We start from the raw sequence: 18,361 nt of genomic DNA, 5'->3' as shown, positions 1-18,361 counted from the left end.
ACTCATGAACCAATTGATTCACCTTTCTAATACAAAGGATCAACATTAGGAGGTTTCCTTCCTGCTGTTTCCTTCCTGTAAGCACTATTACATATAGAAACACATTAAATATTTCAAGCAGTGTTATTTCAGCTTTTGTGTGATTCAGATTTTGTCTGTTTGAAAAATAGCTTATGTATATGTGGAATTAAATGGAAGACAGAGTTCCTCAAATAAGACTCAGGAAAATTGACAGGGTTGGAAGTTTTGGGGTTTTTTTACCTTATGTGAGAGACTTTGTCAATTAAAGATATAAAAATGGAAGCTTTGAGAGGGAGAATAAGGCCATAAATTGAAATAATGCCATGCAGTGGCCTAGAGCTGCCTTTGATAGCTTAGTGTTCAATTTATGATAATCTTGTGTGTGTGTATGTAATTTAACATGTTAAATCTAACTTTTCTTAATGAGATGTTTCTTCTGTAGTTAGGAAAGGAAAAAAATGTATCTCACAACTTAATTAGAAAATCAGATTCTAAATATGGTCTACAAATGAGCAAACACCTTGGTTTTGGATGATATTTGAGTTAATAGATGAACTGCTCAAGTTTCAGATATGACAGTTTGTATTTTTGTATGTGGGGAATTTCATAGGTGGCACATGCATTATGTGTGTAGTTATAAATTTTATGTCCAGTTTTACTGGTATGAATTACATTTAATTAAAAAAAATTCTATGAAGATTGCTAATGCACTTTTGCAAAACTTCATTTCTTTTTTTTTACCCCCTTTTTGGTGCCCACTATATGCAGGAATGCCTTTTTTCCTCTCAGAATATATGTTGCCATTCATAATTGTTTCTTTAGTTTATATAGTTTTTCACACATTTTAAAGGAGAAAAGATAGATGTTTATATAGATGGGAAAATAGGAAGGATATAGATGAAATAAAGGTAAATGCATAGAAATATATTAAATTCGTTGAAAAAAACATTTCAGATGCCAAGTATGAAAGACTGGCTTTCTGAATTCCCTGCCTAGTAAGAATTTCAAAAGCCAGCTTTGAGTATTTGCTGTTCAAATTAGATGAAGAGGTGAAAATATGTTGTGAAAAATGTTTTTCTACAGAACATTAAAAGGCAGTTTGAAAAGTACTGCAAGAAAACTATGAAGAGTGTGGGGCTGTTGAGCAGTTATGCTTCCCCTTCATTTTATACCTTTTTTCTCAATTCTCTGCTTTTGAGCTCCTTCTTTAGGATGGTTTGTTTCTTTAACCCTTTTCCCCCATTCTTCTAAAGTGATATCTGCATTTGACTTTTTAAACTCATTGGATTTTAAATAGATTAATACTCAAACTGAATGGATATTTGATACAGGTTACCATGCAAATAAACACATAATACCTTCCAGTCTTACTGGACTGATTTACCAGGGTGGTGTTTCTGAAGCTGCAATGAGCCTGTAGGTACTTGGAGATGACAGAGGGATTTAGGAACAGGCAACACAAATTATGCATGATCTGCCTTAAACCTCTTCTTGTTTATGAACTGGGATTTGCATGTTTCCCAGTAAACTGCTTAAAGGTGCCACCCTCTTAGGTAATCTGAAACAGAAATTTTCTTTTCACTCTAAAGCAGTATGAGTTTTGTTTTCTGTCTTACTGTGTGTATCTTATGTTTCCAGTGCCTCTTTGTATTTTCTTTTTTTTCCCTTTCTCTCTGTTTCACACTTTGATGGCCTCTGTTACTTCTGTTTGTGGTCCTGCTGTCAGCCAAACAGGCTGGGCAAGCTGGCTGAACAGGTAATAGTGCTGCATGTGTGCTTGTGATGTCCTCGAGTCAGTCTGGTCCAGCAGAATTACTCTGTAACCAATATATGCCAGTTGAGGATTTTTTCCTAAAGAAGTTCAATTTTACTCCCAAAGAGTGCTTGTAGCTGAACTACATAACCTCTTTCTCAAACATGCAGAAAGGGAGTGTTGCAATGATTAACATTACTGAATAGGATGTTTGTAAAGATAAAGATCATATCATTAATCTAGTGTGGCTGTCAGTGTCACCAAGCCTCACAAAAGCACAGGGGAATGTCATTATAAAGACTTCATTGCAGTTCTCCAGCAATACAATCTTGAGCTCATGGCCAAATGGCCTCATTTTATGTAGTTCTAAACCAAGGAACTGTGCTATGAGGGTCAGTGGTCACCAAAACTGTGCCTATTTTTTTTCTGGCTTCAGTGCAGATGTCACAGTAGTTTCCAGTTGTCTTGAGATTAAATTCTGCTCCCTTGTTGGGAAATGGGAAACCTCCCACCAGTTGACGAGAAAGTTTATTCACTGACAGCAACATAGCATTGCCTTGGCTGTGTATGTCAGGAGCCTTGAAAAGATACAGCTTGGTTAGAGTTCTGATTTAGTTAAATGTTGGGGTTTTTTTTTTCAAAATTGACAAAACTGTTACAAAATTTCCCCACCTGTAGTACCGTGTCGAGTTCTGTGGCCCCCAACACAGTAAGGGACATGGAGCTCTTGAAGCATGTCCAGAGGAGAACCATGAAGATGCTCAGAGGGCTGGAGCACCTCTGCTATGGAGCCAGGCTGAGAGAGTTGGGGTTGTTCAGCCTGGAGAAGAGAAGGCTGTAGGGAGATTTTAGAGCACCTTCTAGAACCTGAAAAAGCTACAGGGAAGCTGGGGAGGGACTTTTGACAAGGGCGTGGAGTGATAGGACAAGGGGGAATAGTTTTAATCTGAAAGAGGCGAGATTTAGGTGAGACATTAGGAATAAATTACTTGCTGTGAGGGTGGTAAGACTCTCTCCCAGGTTGCCCCAAGAAGCTGTGGCTGCCCCATCTTTGGCAGTGTTCAAGGCCAGGTTGGATGGGGCTTGGAGCAACCTGGTCTAGTGGAAGGTGTCCCTTCCCATGACAGGGGGTTGGAACTGGATGACCTTTAAGGTCTCTTCCAACCCAAACCAGTCTGGGATTCTATGAAAGTAAACTGCTAGGCCCACTTAGGTTTATTCTTACATGCTTTTCACTTGCTATATAGTTTTATAAGAAGGCGCTTAACAACATAAAATTTTAAAAACTTTTACTTACCTGTATAAATACATTCTTCACTTGTGCATTCATTAACTGATTCCATAAAACATCAGAGCCTTGTGGCAGCCACTCTAGAGGGGGGGAGGGGTATTTTACTATATTTCTTTTAGGTTACGCCAGTACTTTGATATGTGTCAGTAATAAAGGGAGAAGAATTTGTGCATTAGTGTTTCTCTGAGAATGAAAGCAGGATTTTCTGGCTTCTTTTTAATTTGTTTCATCTTTCTTATCCTTAGGGAACAGCCGGACCAGATCCAACAACTGTTTATGTAGATATGAGAGCACTTCGACATGACAGGTACCAATTAGGTTTAGCATTAACTATTTAATGTTCATAGAGGAGACAGTTCAGCCTTGTTGCATGGCATTGGTATGTTGAAATGTTCTTGGCAGCAGGTAATCCCTTATCATCCTATATGAGGAATCTCACGTGCACCCCACACAGACAGCTCTGTGCTTGAGGTGGTCGAGCATCTCTTCCTCCATCACTTGTTCTGCTATTCCTTTCTATTTCTCCCTTTCTGTCTCATCATCAGTCTTGTATAATCTAGACTCACTATTTGATTCTTACTTAACCAAACCAGCAGCAAGAGGTGGCTTTGCCATCTGGTTGGTTAGTCACAGAATCACAGAAATATATTTAGAGTGGACAGATCTCTGAATGTCCCTCATGCAGCCTCCTGCTTAAAGCATGACCAGCTGCAAGGCTTCATTAGGCTACTATATGTCACAGTCCTTAACTATTAATATTTTATATTTTGTTTGTGAGGAAATATTAACTATCATGCATATACATCCTACTAATTTCAAAAGCAACCAGCTTTATAGATTGAACAAATTACAACCGTTAATTTCCGGGAAAATGGCACCAGGGTGGAAGGAGTCTTAGGAAGGAGCTGATAGTGGGAGAGAAATGTGGGGAAAACAGGTTTTTAAACGAACTAATCACCCAGCGGAAAGGGTATTAAGAAAAGAAAGAGAGCAATTAGTGTTCTTTCCAACCTCTGAAGTATCACCTCCTCACCACTGGCATCTCTGAAGTCACTGGCCATGGGGGGGTGCTCTCTGCTGCTCCTCGGTGCTGCTGCCTCTTGTTGGTCGCTGCTTTTCGCTGCTCTTTAGGCTTCTGGCTGCTCTTTAGGCTTCTGGCTTGCTACTGATTTGCTTCCCTTCGCTTCTCATTTTCCCCTCTTTTTTTTTTTTTTCAATTTGCATTACTGGTCTGGCAGCTTATCGGGAATCATTCTGATGAGCGTTTTATCTTTTTTAGTCCTGACAAAGGAGATGAGATTTGCCTTGATACATTTTAATAGTTGTAAACAGGGGAAAGTCGGTGCTGGTATGGTGGGGGATTGCTGACAGAAATAAGTTTGATACATTTTAAACAGAGCAAACTATGCTGGTGCTACCTCATGCATGCTTGGATGTAATTTTGCTGATTCAAGAGGCAATTTTTTTATTTTCAGTGTATACACTATTACACTATGGCCAAGACTATGGTCAAGACCGGGCCAGTATGAGAAATCTCCAAGAATGGAAATCTTCACCTTTCTGGGTCTTTGTGACTGGACTGGCACCCTGCTCTGGGGAAATTTTACTCACTGCCGTTTCCCAAATTGCACATTATGTTGCTGGCCTCTTCTCCTTATGGTGTGCAATGCCACAAAGTTCCACCATCTTTAGGTAGTGGAAAAAATACAGTTAGAGAACATCATCCCATCAGACTTAGTTCTGTGGTCATAATTTTCATAGTACCTTGTCTCTCAGTTAACTTAGTTAACCCAAGTGCTGGCAGCACCAAGTTCAGACTAAGTTTAGTAGAGTACATAGATGTATGTGTTTGTTTCTGTACTTATTTTAAGAAACATAATATCCAGACTTGGTACATCTGCTGTATTATTTTTTTCAATTGATAATGTTAAATTAGGGACTTGTGTTAACTGCCAGGTTTTGTGTGTGTTCATCTGAAACTTTTGCTAGCTTTGATCTTAGCCCTTAAAAGACAAGCTGTTCACCATCATTTGCATTGTGAGTAACTGAGCATTACTGGCTGGCTAATGGTTTAGTTTGGTGCAGCTGGGTAACACTGAATGTTACTGGAACACTTTTATTTAACTTCTGTTTAAGTTTATAAATCCCAGCACAAATGCATTCTCTTGTTTTCTCAGGGTGCGTTTGGTAGAGAGGGGTTCTCCACACAGTCTGCCGCTCATGGAGTCTGGCAAGGTGAGAGACTGAGAGCAACCCTTCTACTTGTGACTGAATTTCCACAAGGAGCTTCACTCATCACAGTATACCTCGGAGAGGAATAGAGCATTAAATTAACAGCTAGTTAAAATGAAGCTAGATGTGTGAAGTGAAGCAATAGGATATGTTACTGTAACTGAACAGATCAGAACTCTTCATGGGGAGGCACTTTTCATGTGTGAAAGCCAACTCTGAAGCTGCAAAATTGCTTAATTAAACAATTTCATAGGAAGGGGTGGTTGATCTCTGTGCTGCAGAGAGGGAAGAATTGTACAGACTGTTGACTCTTTTGGTGACTTAAGTTCTCTTAACTTCTCTTCTGAACATTTGCTTCTTACTCAAGATTCTTCCAGGGGTGAAGGTCATCATCGCACACACAGAAACCAAGGGACCTCTGGGAGACTCACATTTAGGAGAGGTAAAGCTTTGATTCTGTTGTACTGTTTGGTTTAATCTTTGTTTTATATACATCTGGATTTGTGGATACTAAGGTGTCCAACTAACAGAAAATTTCAGGCTAGCAGGTGTTCCTTTCCAGTCAGTCAAATATGTAGTTCATTTTTTCCTCTTTAACACCTCCAGTCACATGTATATACAACTCCTTTTTTACTCCTTTTCCCTGATATTTTCTGTGAGGGTAGATATTAATGAATTATATTACTTAAACTACTCCAGCATTTTAGGAGCAAAAAACAAACTGTCAGTGGAACAGACCTTTTAAATCAATAAATGATGCTGCAAAATAACTTGTGTTTATGTGGGAATTATTTCCTTTTTGGTTTTGGTTTTTTTTTGGTTTTTCATCTCCTAGATCTGGGTGAGTAGCCCACACAATGCTACTGGTTACTACACAGTGTATGGAGAAGAAGCCTTGCACGCTGATCACTTTACTGCTCACTTGAGTTTTGGGGACACTCAGACAATCTGGGCCCGGACCGGGTACCTTGGGTTTCTGCGCAGAACAGAACTCACGGATGCGAGTGGAGGTGAGGAGAGAAAACAAAAGTGCTTGCAGAAGCAAATGTTTAGAATTCCTTGGGGTAGTCAGGCTTGAGAAGAGGAAGGTGCCCTACAAGTTCACCCTGACCTCCATCAGTGACAAGTGCTGAATGTACTGTTAGTCTTTCCATGTTAGATTATTGTAATGATGCTGGGTATTTGTGCAGAATGAGAAATTCATAAAGCCCTTTTGATGGATTTAGAAATCATGTTCATCTTCCTTTATTTCCACTTAGGTAAAATGGTATTTGTACATTTGTTGTAAGCACTAGCTCACTTTCCCTCTGAACCTCTTTCCTTACAGACAGGATGCAGTATTTCTAGATCAGATGGTCTAGAGAATACAAATAATGGACAGTCACTTGGCAGTTTTAGGGTATGCACAAAGAGCAGTGAATTCCCAGCCTTTCAGAAGTTAAAGATCTAGAGAAGTAACTTCTCCATGATTTTTTAAGTGTAGAAAATTAATTGTTAATCTTGTTTTTGCATTCTAAGCCAAGATGTCTAAACTTGAGAATGCAAGCAGATGGAAGAAAAAATAGCTCATTTTTCTGTTAAGACAGAAGATGGAGTAGGTATAATTCTTGATTATCACACATTAAAAAAAAAAAAAGTGAGCTCTAAACATCTTAAGAAATGGAGTTTGAATACTTATAACTTATTAGCAAATGCATATGGTTAATTATCTGTGATTGGACTTGAATGAGTAATTGTATCCACCTGGATAGTGTCCTCCCATTGCTGTGGCTGGATCGTGGGTTGCAGGGTGTTCACAGACACCTTTTACATTTCCTGGGATCACTCATGGGACAAGATAAAAAAAGAGTGTTCCCAGTTTTGGAAGTTTGGGAACACCATAGATGTCCATCATACTTTTAGTTCTCCATTATGTCAAGGAAGAGGAGTGAGATGGAAGTTCTAAATGACCTCATAATTCTCTTCTCTGCAAATGGTAGAGTTGTGTTATCGACTCATTCTTCTATGAGGCGCTGGGAACATCTCAGAATGTCAGTGAGAAGCACATAAAAATGACCATATTTGTTCTTTCAGCTTGATAATGATGTAAATTTCTGTGCTCTGTTACAGAGAGGCACGATGCTCTGTATGTGGTAGGCTCTTTGGATGAAACCTTGGAGCTCAGAGGAATGAGGTACCATCCCATTGACATAGAGACCTCTGTAATAAGGGCACACAAGAGCATTGCAGAATGGTAAGCACCCCAGTATTTATTTCCTGTATTTTTACATCATCATTATATCACTTGTTCTTATTTATTAGATTGTTCAAATCCTTACAAAGTTTATTTCCAGTGAATCTCTCTTTGATAATGATGGCTGTTTACTTTTTTTTTTAATCTCATCATCAATACTTGTACATGCCAACAGTGCTGTGTTTACGTGGACCAACTTGCTGGTGGTGGTCGTGGAACTGGAAGGCTCAGAACAAGAAGCATTGGACCTGGTGGCACTGGTAACAAACGTGGTTCTGGAGGAGCATTATCTCATTGTAGGTGTTGTAGTCATTGTGGACCCTGGTGTTATTCCCATCAATTCACGTGGGGAGAAGCAGCGAATGCACTTGAGAGACGGATTTTTAGCTGACCAGTTGGATCCTATTTATGTTGCCTACAACATGTGAAAACAGAACATCACATCAAGGCTAAACCACCAAAATCAAGGGACTTTCCAAATAATAACATTGGAATCCATTTTGTGTTTTTATAAGCTGTTGAAGACCTTAGGAAAATGGTCTAATCTTCACAGACCTTCATCTCTCAGATTTCATTTGCTTTCATAAATCCATCGTAACAGTTAAAGCTGTCTTGGGATGGAGAGTTTACTGGAATTCCTGAAGGAAGGTTATTAGAACTGTCATGGACCAATGTTTGTTGTTTTTTTTTTTACCATAACTATGAATGTCAGTACTTGATGCACTGCATAAAAGGACACAAAGTGGGGTGTGGAGAGAACACCAGCTGTGAGGAGGACTCTTGGAAGTAATACTGAAAGTCATGAGTAACCATTTGGAGTTCAGCCTTCATGTCATTGTTTGCAATATGTTGGCAGTAGCTTTCAAGATTGCACATGTCTGCCATATTCTCTACTGTACTGAAAGGAATTTTGCACATACTTGAGATGGAAAAATGCCACCTTTTTATTCTAAAATCAGTGACTCATCCCTATTCAGAAGAAACAGATTCATTCCAATCCTGGATTGAATATAACAACAATTATGCTGCTGTTCAGCTTTTTTTGTACCAAGCAAAAACAAATACTGCAACTGTAACAAGGTTACTTATTGTGCCATGCTGGACTCTGTAATGCTATAAACTTTATAATAAAATATAAGTTAATATCCAGTTTAACTACTTGATGCGGGAGCCTTCACTGCTCCTGCTGCCATAAGTTCATGTTAAAGTTGCTTGTTTTCATAGCATTAGCTGTTAATGACTGCCCTGCCTAATGTCAAGTATTTGAAAATTCATTCCAAAGCAAATAGTCTCTGAATGATTCGTAGCAATGTTTACAAAGCATGGTCTTACAATATGTTTTCCCTGAATATGCTGTGCTAAAACTTAAAATAGTGGGGTTATTTTATTTCCACCGTGGAAAAGATACTCAGTGTTAGTTAGCTTGATCTGCTGTGGGTACAAGCTTCCTTTTATTTTTTTTATTTTTTTTTTAGAGTTGTATTTAGGCATCTTTTTTGTTCAAGCTGAAATATCCAATAGATCGAGTCACATTTGACTAATTAAGGTTTTGAAGTTTCTGCCTGATCTAACACTGCAGTTAACCTAATTCAGAAAGAGAATGTGAAATGATTCAAATACTTAATGTATTTGAAGGTAAGCACGAGACTAGCAAATAATTATTTTTATAGGGTTATTAAAGACTTTAGGCTACTTAATTTTTTTTGTAATAATGCATGAGTTTGGCAAAAGAGCCAGGTTTTTCTGCAAGGCAATTCTGCCTGGATCAGTGCCTAAGAAAGATGGATGTCGGTCTCTTGATATCTGAGGATATCAAATTGACTCTTGGTCAAATAAACTATAAAATCTTCAACAAAAACCTTTCATATATAGTAGTTCTTTGCCCTCATGGTGTTGTACTGTGGTATATTATACAGCTGCATACTCGACTATGACTGTAATTATGTACAGAACTTGTGTAACTTATTAAGTACAGCAACCTCTACCAGTGGACTCTGGGATACTCCTCGTAACAAAACAGCTGGCAAAAGGAAAGAACTACCTAATCCCCATTTTAATGGTGTTGGTTTTTATAGTAAATAGAGCATTGTAAGATTTTTGTATTGAGATATTGATGACAGTGAGACAAGTTGCCTTGTAAAGTAAAACAAAAAGCACATTAAACTTTTCAATATAGCCCTTGAAAATCCGACTTACTGAATGCTGAAACTTACACTGTTAAGATCAAAAACTTAGCTTACCTACAGTAGGTATTTTGGACAGCTTAATGTCCAAAGAGCTTTTTCTGCAGTTTCATTACAGTTCAAGCCTCAAACAGGAACATTATTCAGTACCCAAATTGAAAGGCTGTCTGGGGTCTGGCTTACCTCCCTGCCCTGCCTGACTGTGGGTCCTCCATACCCACAGCTGCCACCCACCCTTTCCCAAACTTGGGGAGGAGGAGTCCTGGTGTCAGGGGGTGATGTTTCACATCCCTCCCTCAGCCTGGGAGCTGTTTGCTTCACCTGGGCTCCAGGCATGGTGCCCTGCCCAGGCAGTGATGGGAGGCAGGAGGGAAGGGGAGGCTGCTGTGGTTCCTCCATGCCCTGCTCCCATCAGGGGCCCTCCCCAGAGCCCTCCCTTGAGGGAGAGGCACCCAGGGGCTGCCAGGCTGTAACTTGTGTGGGTGAGAAGGTGGCAGATGTGGAGATGGCAGCCACAGACTGATACCTGGCAGTAGGCTGGGCTGCTCCTCCATGTCTGCACTCTGAGGGGAATCCTCACAAGTGTGGCACGTCCAGAAAGTTTCCACTTCTCCACCCACTGAGTGTCCCACTTGTGGGAAGGGCTTCAAGCAGGCAGGGTCCCTGCAGCAGCACCTGGAAGACCCACGAGGCACCCAAGCCAAGCGTTTTCCAGTTTATCTCCAGCCCCAGATGAGAACACAGACTGAGTGACAGCCATACCACTGCTTGCTTTGCAACCAAGTGTCTGCTGAAATTTCCACCTTTAAAAACACTGTTGAAAGCACTGCCAGGATGAAGAGACCTGATTTTATCAGGGCTGAGGGGTGGGAGGGAATCTAGTTAATTGTATTAACTGTATTAAGTATTAGAAATACTTAATTTATACTTAATCTAGTTAATTGTATTAGTTGTATTAACTAGATTAAGTATAAATTAAGTATTTCTAATACTTAAAGGATGGGTGTCAGGAAGACAGAGACAGAGGTGCCCAGTGACAGGACAAGAGGTAAGAGGCACAAACTTGAACATCAAAAGTTCCATCTAAACATGAGGAGGAACTTCTTTACTGTGAGGGTGGCAGAGCACTGGAGCAGGGTGCCTGAAGAGATGCTGAAGTCTCTGTCTTTGGAGACATTTAAAACCCACCTGGATGCCATCCAGTGCAACCTGCTCAGGCTTGAGAAAGTGGTCATGAGAGTCCTGTCTACCCTGCCTAGCCCTGGGGACACTCTTGAGACAGTGTCCCCATTGGTTGTCCTCACACACTGCCTCGGGTCTGTACAAGTGTTGGAAACAGCTGGACTGATAAATAAAGAGGGTGTTAAAAACACGATGGAAGTAACTTGGATGATAAACAATTTCTCAACAAAGGATTACTGTCCTAGGATGGCAAAATGGCTTTTTTAATTCAAGATGTATACAGGGTGTGGTGTTTCTTCTGTGCTTATGTCTGTTTAAGTGTGCCCTTTCACAGCTTTGGGAGGGAGGCAGAGAACAGCAAGGTGGTCCCTGTCTAAAGGCAAGTCACTTTACAAATCAAAGCATTATGAAATGTGGGATGAGCTAAACACATCATCTGTGGGTGTCTGTGTTGTGAATCTGTCACTCTAGATGGTGCATGGGGCTTGCAGGCATTGCTGGCCTGGGTGGCAAGTGCAGGCTGCAGAAGACAGCAGTGTAGGCTTGGAGGACATCGCCCTAGGGTTAGTTTTGGCTTTGCAAAGGTGTAGCAGTGCAAACCCCTGGCTGACTCCAGCAGCAGATACATCCTGAGCAGCAGCAGCAGCCCTGCACAGGGGCCTCGCACTCCCTGGATCTCATGGGTCCATCTGCCAGGCCAAGCACTGTGGTGGTGACAGACTGGAGCTGTTTGGCAACAGTGTTGCCAGGGAGGAGATAGATGACGGGGCAATGCCCCAGAAGAATCCCGTACAGCCTGAGCAGTAGCAGGGCATCATGCTGCGTCCTCCAGCCTTCCCCTCTGACACTGCAGGGCAGCCGGGGAGCTGCATGCAGCCTGAGACAAAAGGGACACATTTTTCACCAGAGACTAATTGCAGCCCAGAGACAGAAAGAACATTTTATTCTTGCCATTTTCACACTCAGGAGGCCACATCTGGTCTACATTAGATCCCCTCCTTCCCTTCTGACTGAACCTAGAGACTGTGCCAAGGCACATCCTAGGCCAAAATCTGTCCCCAGGCATAGAGCCTGATATGTTTTCACTTCCAGTTCTGCAGACTGCTAAAAGCAGGAGTATTCATCAGCAAGAGAAGAGCCTGGACAGTTAGATGGTTATGCTTTGCCTTTCAAGCCAAGGGTGTCTCAATTTGCCAAGAAATATGTGGGCTCTGCTGAGCTCCTGTGACAGGGCAGGGGCTGTGCTGCCTAGGTTAGTACCATGCACAGGACAGACAGAGCCCATGGGAAACAATGGAAGCATTTCTGTTCAGGCCAGTAGGCTCAGAACCAGGCTTCTGTCAGTAGCCCCCTCCTAGGATCTTCCAGTTGCCCCCAGTCTGATTCCCGGGGGGAGCAGTGCTGCTCTGCATCTCTCTGGCATAAAAACAGGAGGTGCTCGACTGCTTCCCACTGCTCACTCGTGCTCAAAGAACTCATGGCAAGCAGCAGTGACCATTGCAACGAAGGCTACAAACTCCTGGAAGTCACACTCTGAATCCCCGTCACTGTCCAGTGCCTCCATCACTTTGTCCACAGTCTCCTGGTCTTTGATCTCCTGATAGGAGAGAAACAGGCAGAGAAAGTAGGGAAGGATCATTGGGCTTCCCCCAAGAGCTCCATGTCCTTCCTGTGCTGGGGGATTGCTTCCCATGGGAGGCAGAGCTCGTGGAGCTGCTCAGCACAGCTCCCCGTGCCCACCCTGGGGTGCTGTGGGGAAGGCAATACTTACACCAAGGAAATGGGTCAGCTCATTGTTAATGAGCTCCTTCAGTTCTGATTTCTTCAGCTTGTGCTTGTCTCCCTCCTTTCCCGAGTACTGGTGGAAGGCATCGATGATGGCAACCATGGCCTTCTCCAGCTCAGACATGGTCACAGCTTGGCCCTGAGGTGCAGGTGAGTGATGGATAAATTAGCTTCAGCTGTGCCTCTTGTTCTGTAACTGCAGCCACCCAGGAGCTCTCACCATGCAGACCCTGTGCTCAAAACATGCTGCTGAAAAGCATGGCTGAGCTCTCCCTCCAGCAAGGAAGATCCTGGGAGAACCTTGGCTCTGCCTCTGGAACCTCGAGAGGAAAGGAGTGCCCAGTATGGGACTGGACTGTGCTGGGAGCTCACATATCCCCTCGGACTGACTCTTGAGTTTTCCCTGTGTGGACCTTGGTGGTGAGCAGGCAGCATCTTTTAACTCTGGCTCTTGGTTCCCACTGCTTAACCCATCGCTTAGTTCTCCGTGCTTGGGAGAGGGGCAGTAGGGCTTTCAGTTCTGCACATAGAGCTTTGGAAAGATTTTTACTGTCTCCTCTGTCACAGGCGCTCTCGCCTCTGCCTTTCCTGCCTGCAGCCATTGTCACCCCCTGGCCACCAGCGGAACCTGCAGCCCCGTTTTGATGACAAAATTAGAGCTCTAACATCCCCGTTCCCACCCGTGCTCTGGAGACCCTCTTCTGGACATTAATTGGTATTGCAGCACTTCCTGCAGAACCAAAAAAGGGGGGGGGAGGGGAGAGATGCAAAACCACCTTCCCAAAAGACTAAATCTTATCCCATGGCCTGGCTCTTCAGCTGACACTCTTCCCCACGCAGCAGTCGATGTCCAAGCCACAAGACTGTCTCCAAACAGGTAGGAAATATTCCCAAAGTTCTTCATGCGTGCATCCTAACAGCCCTTTGCATGCTTCTACCCTGCCCATGCCAGGCTCAGGAGTGTCTCAGCTCCACGCTGCAGTGGCAGAGCTCAGAGCTGCTCTGCTGCCCCCGGGCCGCCCCTCCCACGGCAGCAGCCCCCCCTGCTCCAGCAGCCCCCCCTGCCCCAGCAGCCCCCTCCTGTTCCAGCATCCCTCCCCCCCTCCCCCCCCCCCCGGGTCCAGCAGCACCCCTGCCCCAGCACCACCCCCTGCCCAGCATTCCCCCCCCTGCCCAGCATTCCCCCCCCTGCCCAGCATTCGCTCCCCGGTCCAGCATTCGCCCCCCGGTCCAGCATTCGCCCCCCGGTCCAGCATTCGCCCCCCGGTCCAGCATTCCACCCCCCTGCCCCAGCAGCCCCCCCTGCCCCAGCATCCCCCCTGTTCCAGCAGCCCACCCCTCCACCCCCCCCAGCATCCCCACAGCCTCTCTCACCTCCCTGGGGGTGTCGGGGCTGTAGCCGTGTGCTCGGGCACCTATGGGACGCGGGGACTTCTTATCCTGGGGGGCGGAGATGCCAATGGCCGCTGGAGGCGGAGCTGTGCGGAGCCCGGCACTGCCCAGCCCTGCACACAGGGGAACATTGACTCGCTACCAGCCCACGGCCGTGGATGTGGGTGCAGTTGCAGAGAAAGCCACCATTGTGTGTAAAAAAAAAATAACTGGGCAGTCAACAGGAGAGCCAAGGTTGAAGCTGTCCTCTATGACTGGTGTGGCCTGTTTCCATCTGTGCCTTTTCCACTGCAGCACGGGGTCAGTGGACGCTTTATGTCTTGAGCTGTTGTTGAATTTCAGAGTAGGTCGCCACTGTTACCAAGAAGAAAGTTGAGCAATACCCGTGACTGAGAGCCCAGAGGTGTCCTTTTATTGCCACGGTCAACTACTGTGGAGAAATTTGTGGGGTATGAGTCTTACACATGTTCTTGTGGGTCAGGATGAAGGCCTGGATGTCTTCAAAGATGTCCCTATGAAGAGGGAAGAGCAAGTTGCTCAACAAACACAGTTCCTATGTCTCCAAAGCTCACGTGGATGCTATCACTGAGGCAACACCCATCAAGCTACTTTAGTTTCCCCAGTACCAATCCGAAAGAAACCCATCCACACAGATCATTCCCTTACATCAGGTTTTGAAAGCTTTTGTTACAGCTTCAGAGGTTTGGGGAAAATTAATTTCCCTAGTACTAAGCTTGAGTATGTTGAATCTAAATGCAGACCTGACCGCTGAAGTTCTCATGTTTGTGGCACTGTGAACTGCAGCAGGTATCCATGTTCTCACTGGGCTGGCAGGGATAGGGACTGTGCTTTTAGGCAGTGGTGTTTCTAGTGCTGAGATAGTTTGTCAGCAATATTGCAGTACTCTGTTTTTTCCCAAGGATATTCATATTCACTTCAGAGCTGGCTATAAACGGGGCTCTGTCAGCAGAAAAGAAATTGTATTTTTCTCTGGCAATAGCAATCTGATCTGGTAGATATCTTAGCTCAGTCATTAGCTAAGAAATGCCTCAAAGCACACCATTGATTTGCTGGAGCATGTCCAAAGAAGAGCAATAAAGCTGGTGAAGGGTCTGGAGTACAAGTCTTATGAGGAGCAGCTGAGGGAATTTGGATTGTTTAGTCTTGAGACAAGCAGGCTGAGGTGAGACCTTGCTCTCTACAGCTACCTAGAAGGAGATTGGAGTGAGGGGGGCATCAGGTGATTCTTCCCCTGTACTCAGCGCTGGTGAGGCCACACCTCGAGTACTGTGTCCAGTTCTGGGCCCCTCAGTTTAAGAAGGATGTAGAGGCCCTGGAACAAGTCCAAAGGAGGGCAACCAGGCTGGTGAAGGGACTCGAGCACAGGCCCTATGGGGAGAGGCTGAGAGAGCTGGGGCTGTTCAGCCTGAAGAAGAGGAGGCTCAGGGGAGACCTCATTGCTGTCTACAACTACCTGAAAGGAGGATGTAGCGAGGTGGGAGCTGGACTCTTTTCACAGATGACCTCCAACAAGACAAGAGGACACAATCTTAAGTTGCGCCAGGGGAGGTTTAGATTAGATATTAGAAAGAATTTCTTCACGGAGAGGGTGATTAGGCTATGGAATGGTCTGCCCGGTGAGGTGGTAGATTCTCCGTCCCTGGAGACATTTAAAAAAAGACTGGATGTGGCACTCAGTGCCATGGTCTAGCAACTGCTCCAGTGGGTCAAGGGTTGGACTAGATGATCTCTGAGGTCCCTTCCAACCCGGCTAATTCTATGATTCTATGATTCTATGATTCTATGAAATGACCTCAAGTTGTGCCAGAGGAGGTTCAGAATGGATATTAGGAAAAATTTCTTTGTGGAAAGAATGATCAGACACTGGCACAGGCTGCTCAGGGTACTGATGCAGTCACCATCCCTGGAGATGTTAAAAAAACCTGCATGGACATAAGCACCCGAGGACATGGTTTAGTTGGCTGGTGGTGCTGGGCTGATGGTTGGACTTGATGATCTTAGAGGCCCTTTCCAATCTTAATGCTTCTTTGATTCTGTGATATCTTGTCCTAGCATGGCCTCATTGTCCTAGCATGGCCTCATTAAATCATTTCCTGATGCCAATCCTGAAAGTGACCTTTTCTTAAAATGGAACAGAAATTTAGCATTTGGCAGATCAAGACCTGAGCACTCTTAAAGTTCTCTTTCCTGCTTCTTCTTACTGTCCATTTCACCTCAAGTCATTTTGACTTCTGTGTTTTTCAGAGAGCAGTCTGGAATGATCTGCTGCACTGGTTGGTGGGTGGGAAGGAGCAGCAGGACCAGGACTGATGTTTCTAAAGAAACAGATTTTACAGAGCCCCAGGCCAAGCAAAACACTTCAGCATTCTGCCTGCCTCCCTCTCCCCAGCGAAACACAATGTGGGCTCTTCACAGCAGTCTTAGGGAGAAAAGCCAGTGGATTTCTTTGTCTCCCTGGTGTGTGTGGCACCAGGCTCTGCCAGACCACGAGACAAAGGCTTGGCAGTCATTGAACTGGAGAAAGGAAGTAATGAAAGGAGAGGAATTTAGGGTGGGAGGGGGCAGAAGCTGCTTCTGCCTGCATGGGACTGTGCTCCCTGTCCCAGCACACAGAGATTCCCCAGCCCTGTGATATGGTCCCTGTGTCCATTTCTGAACTTGCATCAGCCAGAGGTGAGCTGAGGTCCTCACAGGAAGCCTTGAATGATGCCAGAAGCAGAAACACCAAGACACAGCTGGGAACTGGGTTGGTACTTGGGGCAGTTGTTGGCGGGAGCTGATGGGCCCGGTTTAGTGCCCTGCACATAGGTCCAGAGGGTGATGCCTGCCCCAGGAGGGACCTGCAGCAAATTCTCTGGAGTTGAAAACACTGTGGTGCAATTTTTACCACAGCAGCATAACAAGAGTTGGCAGGTAAGGTCCTGCGAACTGAGTCTCAGGTGCTGGACTGCAGTAAAACAGGAGAAGTTGCTTCTTTTAAAAGTTTTTTTTTCTTTCTTCTTGGAACACCTTCAGCTCCTAATGTCTTTGGCAGGCAGAGCACTCACAAGCAACAAGAACAGATCATTGCCCTGGCTGTTGTGGTCTAAACTTCAGGCACATAAATGCTGAAATGAAAATAATGCCCGTGAGTTTGTCAGTTGTTTAAAAAGAACAGTTTCATAAATTAAACAGAATTTCTAAGGCAGGCAGGTTGTACAGAGACAGAAGAAATAAAATCAATCTTGCCACTTTAGGCAAATATTAGCATTAATTACCTGGAGATTTTGGCACTGGAGATGCCTACACAAGACTCATGTCAGGCATAGCCATTATGACTTTTTTCTGCTTAACCCAAAAATAAACTATAGGCCATTAATCCCTAAATACAGTACCCATCTGAGTGAACTTCTGGAGATCCCTTTGCTCATTTAAGCTGTGCAAGGAAGTGACACAGCTCTTCCTAATGAGGATTGATGGTATGAGATGTATATCAGAGACTTTGTCCTTCTGCTGTGCCACCCCCGGGAGGGCTCCAGAACCAGAAGTTGTTCAGGCAAAATTCTGCTGAACACAGCCAGGGCTGAACCTGTGTGTGATGTAACTGTGTCAGCACTGAGCTCTGGGAAATGCTGGTGACTGGTGACTGGCCACCAACTGGATTTAACTCCATTCACCACAGCTCTTTCGACCCAGCCATCCAGCCAGTTTTTACTCAGCGAAAAGTACAGCAGTACTTTTTACAGCAGTCAATTTATCAAGGAGAATGCTGTCAGGGGCTTTTCTGAAGCCCAGGTAAATGTCTACTCCATTGGGCGTGTGTCCATCTGTGCCTGACACTGCCACGAGTTGCTGTTCTTACTGTCTGTCACCTTCTACCCTCCAACTTCTCTCCTTCCCTGATGGGCACCCCCAAAAGTGTCACCTCCCTCGGGGCTGTGCACCAGCCTGCAAGCGACTCTGGTAGGAGGGGAAACTCATCACTTTTTCATTTAAATTAAAGTGTGTTTAATGCCCCTGGTGGCTGCCGGGGCTGACGGAAGACTTTTGAGCAACGCCCTGAGATGAACAAGAGGTACATACAGGCAGAAGTTTCCACTGTCCCCCCAGACAGAGCGGTGGTGTCGGCGCTGCCGGCTGGGTGACAGCCGTGTGAGGCCACCGCTATACCCCGAGGCCATTTGATCTAGGGCAGGGCACGCCCGAGACCTGGCACCGCTCCCCCGGTGGGCATCAGGGTGGCGATGGCGGCGGTGGCGGGGGAGGAGAGGGGACAGCGGGGGACAAGA

At 44.6% G+C, this 18,361-nt stretch overlaps 2 protein-coding genes across 6 annotated transcripts in view; one reads left to right on the top strand and one right to left on the bottom strand.

Moving 5' to 3' along the window:
• Positions 1-9,716, top strand: part of DIP2A (disco interacting protein 2 homolog A) — a 109,426-nt gene extending 99,710 nt beyond the window's left edge. For 4 of the 5 annotated variants that reach the window (XM_071746949.1, XM_071746947.1, XM_071746950.1 and 1 more), the window contains 7 exons: positions 1,748-1,777; positions 3,311-3,372; positions 5,243-5,300; positions 5,665-5,739; positions 6,133-6,307; positions 7,407-7,530; positions 7,706-9,716. In XM_071746949.1, coding sequence (XP_071603050.1) covers positions 1,748-1,777; positions 3,311-3,372; positions 5,243-5,300; positions 5,665-5,739; positions 6,133-6,307; positions 7,407-7,530; positions 7,706-7,958 — 777 coding nt within the window. In that variant the 3' untranslated portion in view covers positions 7,959-9,716. The remainder of the gene's footprint in view (positions 1-1,747; positions 1,778-3,310; positions 3,373-5,242; positions 5,301-5,664; positions 5,740-6,132; positions 6,308-7,406; positions 7,531-7,705) is intronic. The other variant, XM_071746948.1, reaches the window with a different exon arrangement.
• Positions 9,717-11,809: 2,093 nt separating this feature from the next.
• Positions 11,810-14,182, bottom strand: S100B (S100 calcium binding protein B). Its single transcript, XM_071746229.1, has 3 exons — positions 14,055-14,182; positions 12,667-12,819; positions 11,810-12,492 (listed from the first exon to the last, which is right to left on the bottom strand). The coding sequence occupies exons 2-3, from the start codon at positions 12,802-12,804 to the stop codon at positions 12,352-12,354; spliced, it is 279 nt and encodes a 92-aa protein (XP_071602330.1). The 5' UTR covers positions 12,805-12,819; positions 14,055-14,182; the 3' UTR covers positions 11,810-12,351.
• Positions 14,183-18,361: the final 4,179 nt, after the last annotated feature.

Source organism: Heliangelus exortis, chromosome 6, assembly GCF_036169615.1.
Source record: "Heliangelus exortis chromosome 6, bHelExo1.hap1, whole genome shotgun sequence".
NCBI classification, from domain to species: Eukaryota; Metazoa; Chordata; class Aves; order Apodiformes; family Trochilidae; genus Heliangelus; species Heliangelus exortis.
Note: the sequence above shows the minus strand (reverse complement) of the source record. Positions and strands in the feature narration are given on the sequence as shown.

Excerpts from the sequence above, each read along its gene's own strand:
- S100B (XM_071746229.1), bottom strand. The coding sequence starts at position 12,804 with ATGTCTGAGCTGGAGAAGGCCATGGTTGCCATCATCGATGCCTTCCAC. Across the intron at positions 12,493-12,666 it reads AGCTGACCCATTTCCTTGGT|GAGATCAAAGACCAGGAGAC; the intron begins GTAAGTATTGCC and ends CTCTCCTATCAG.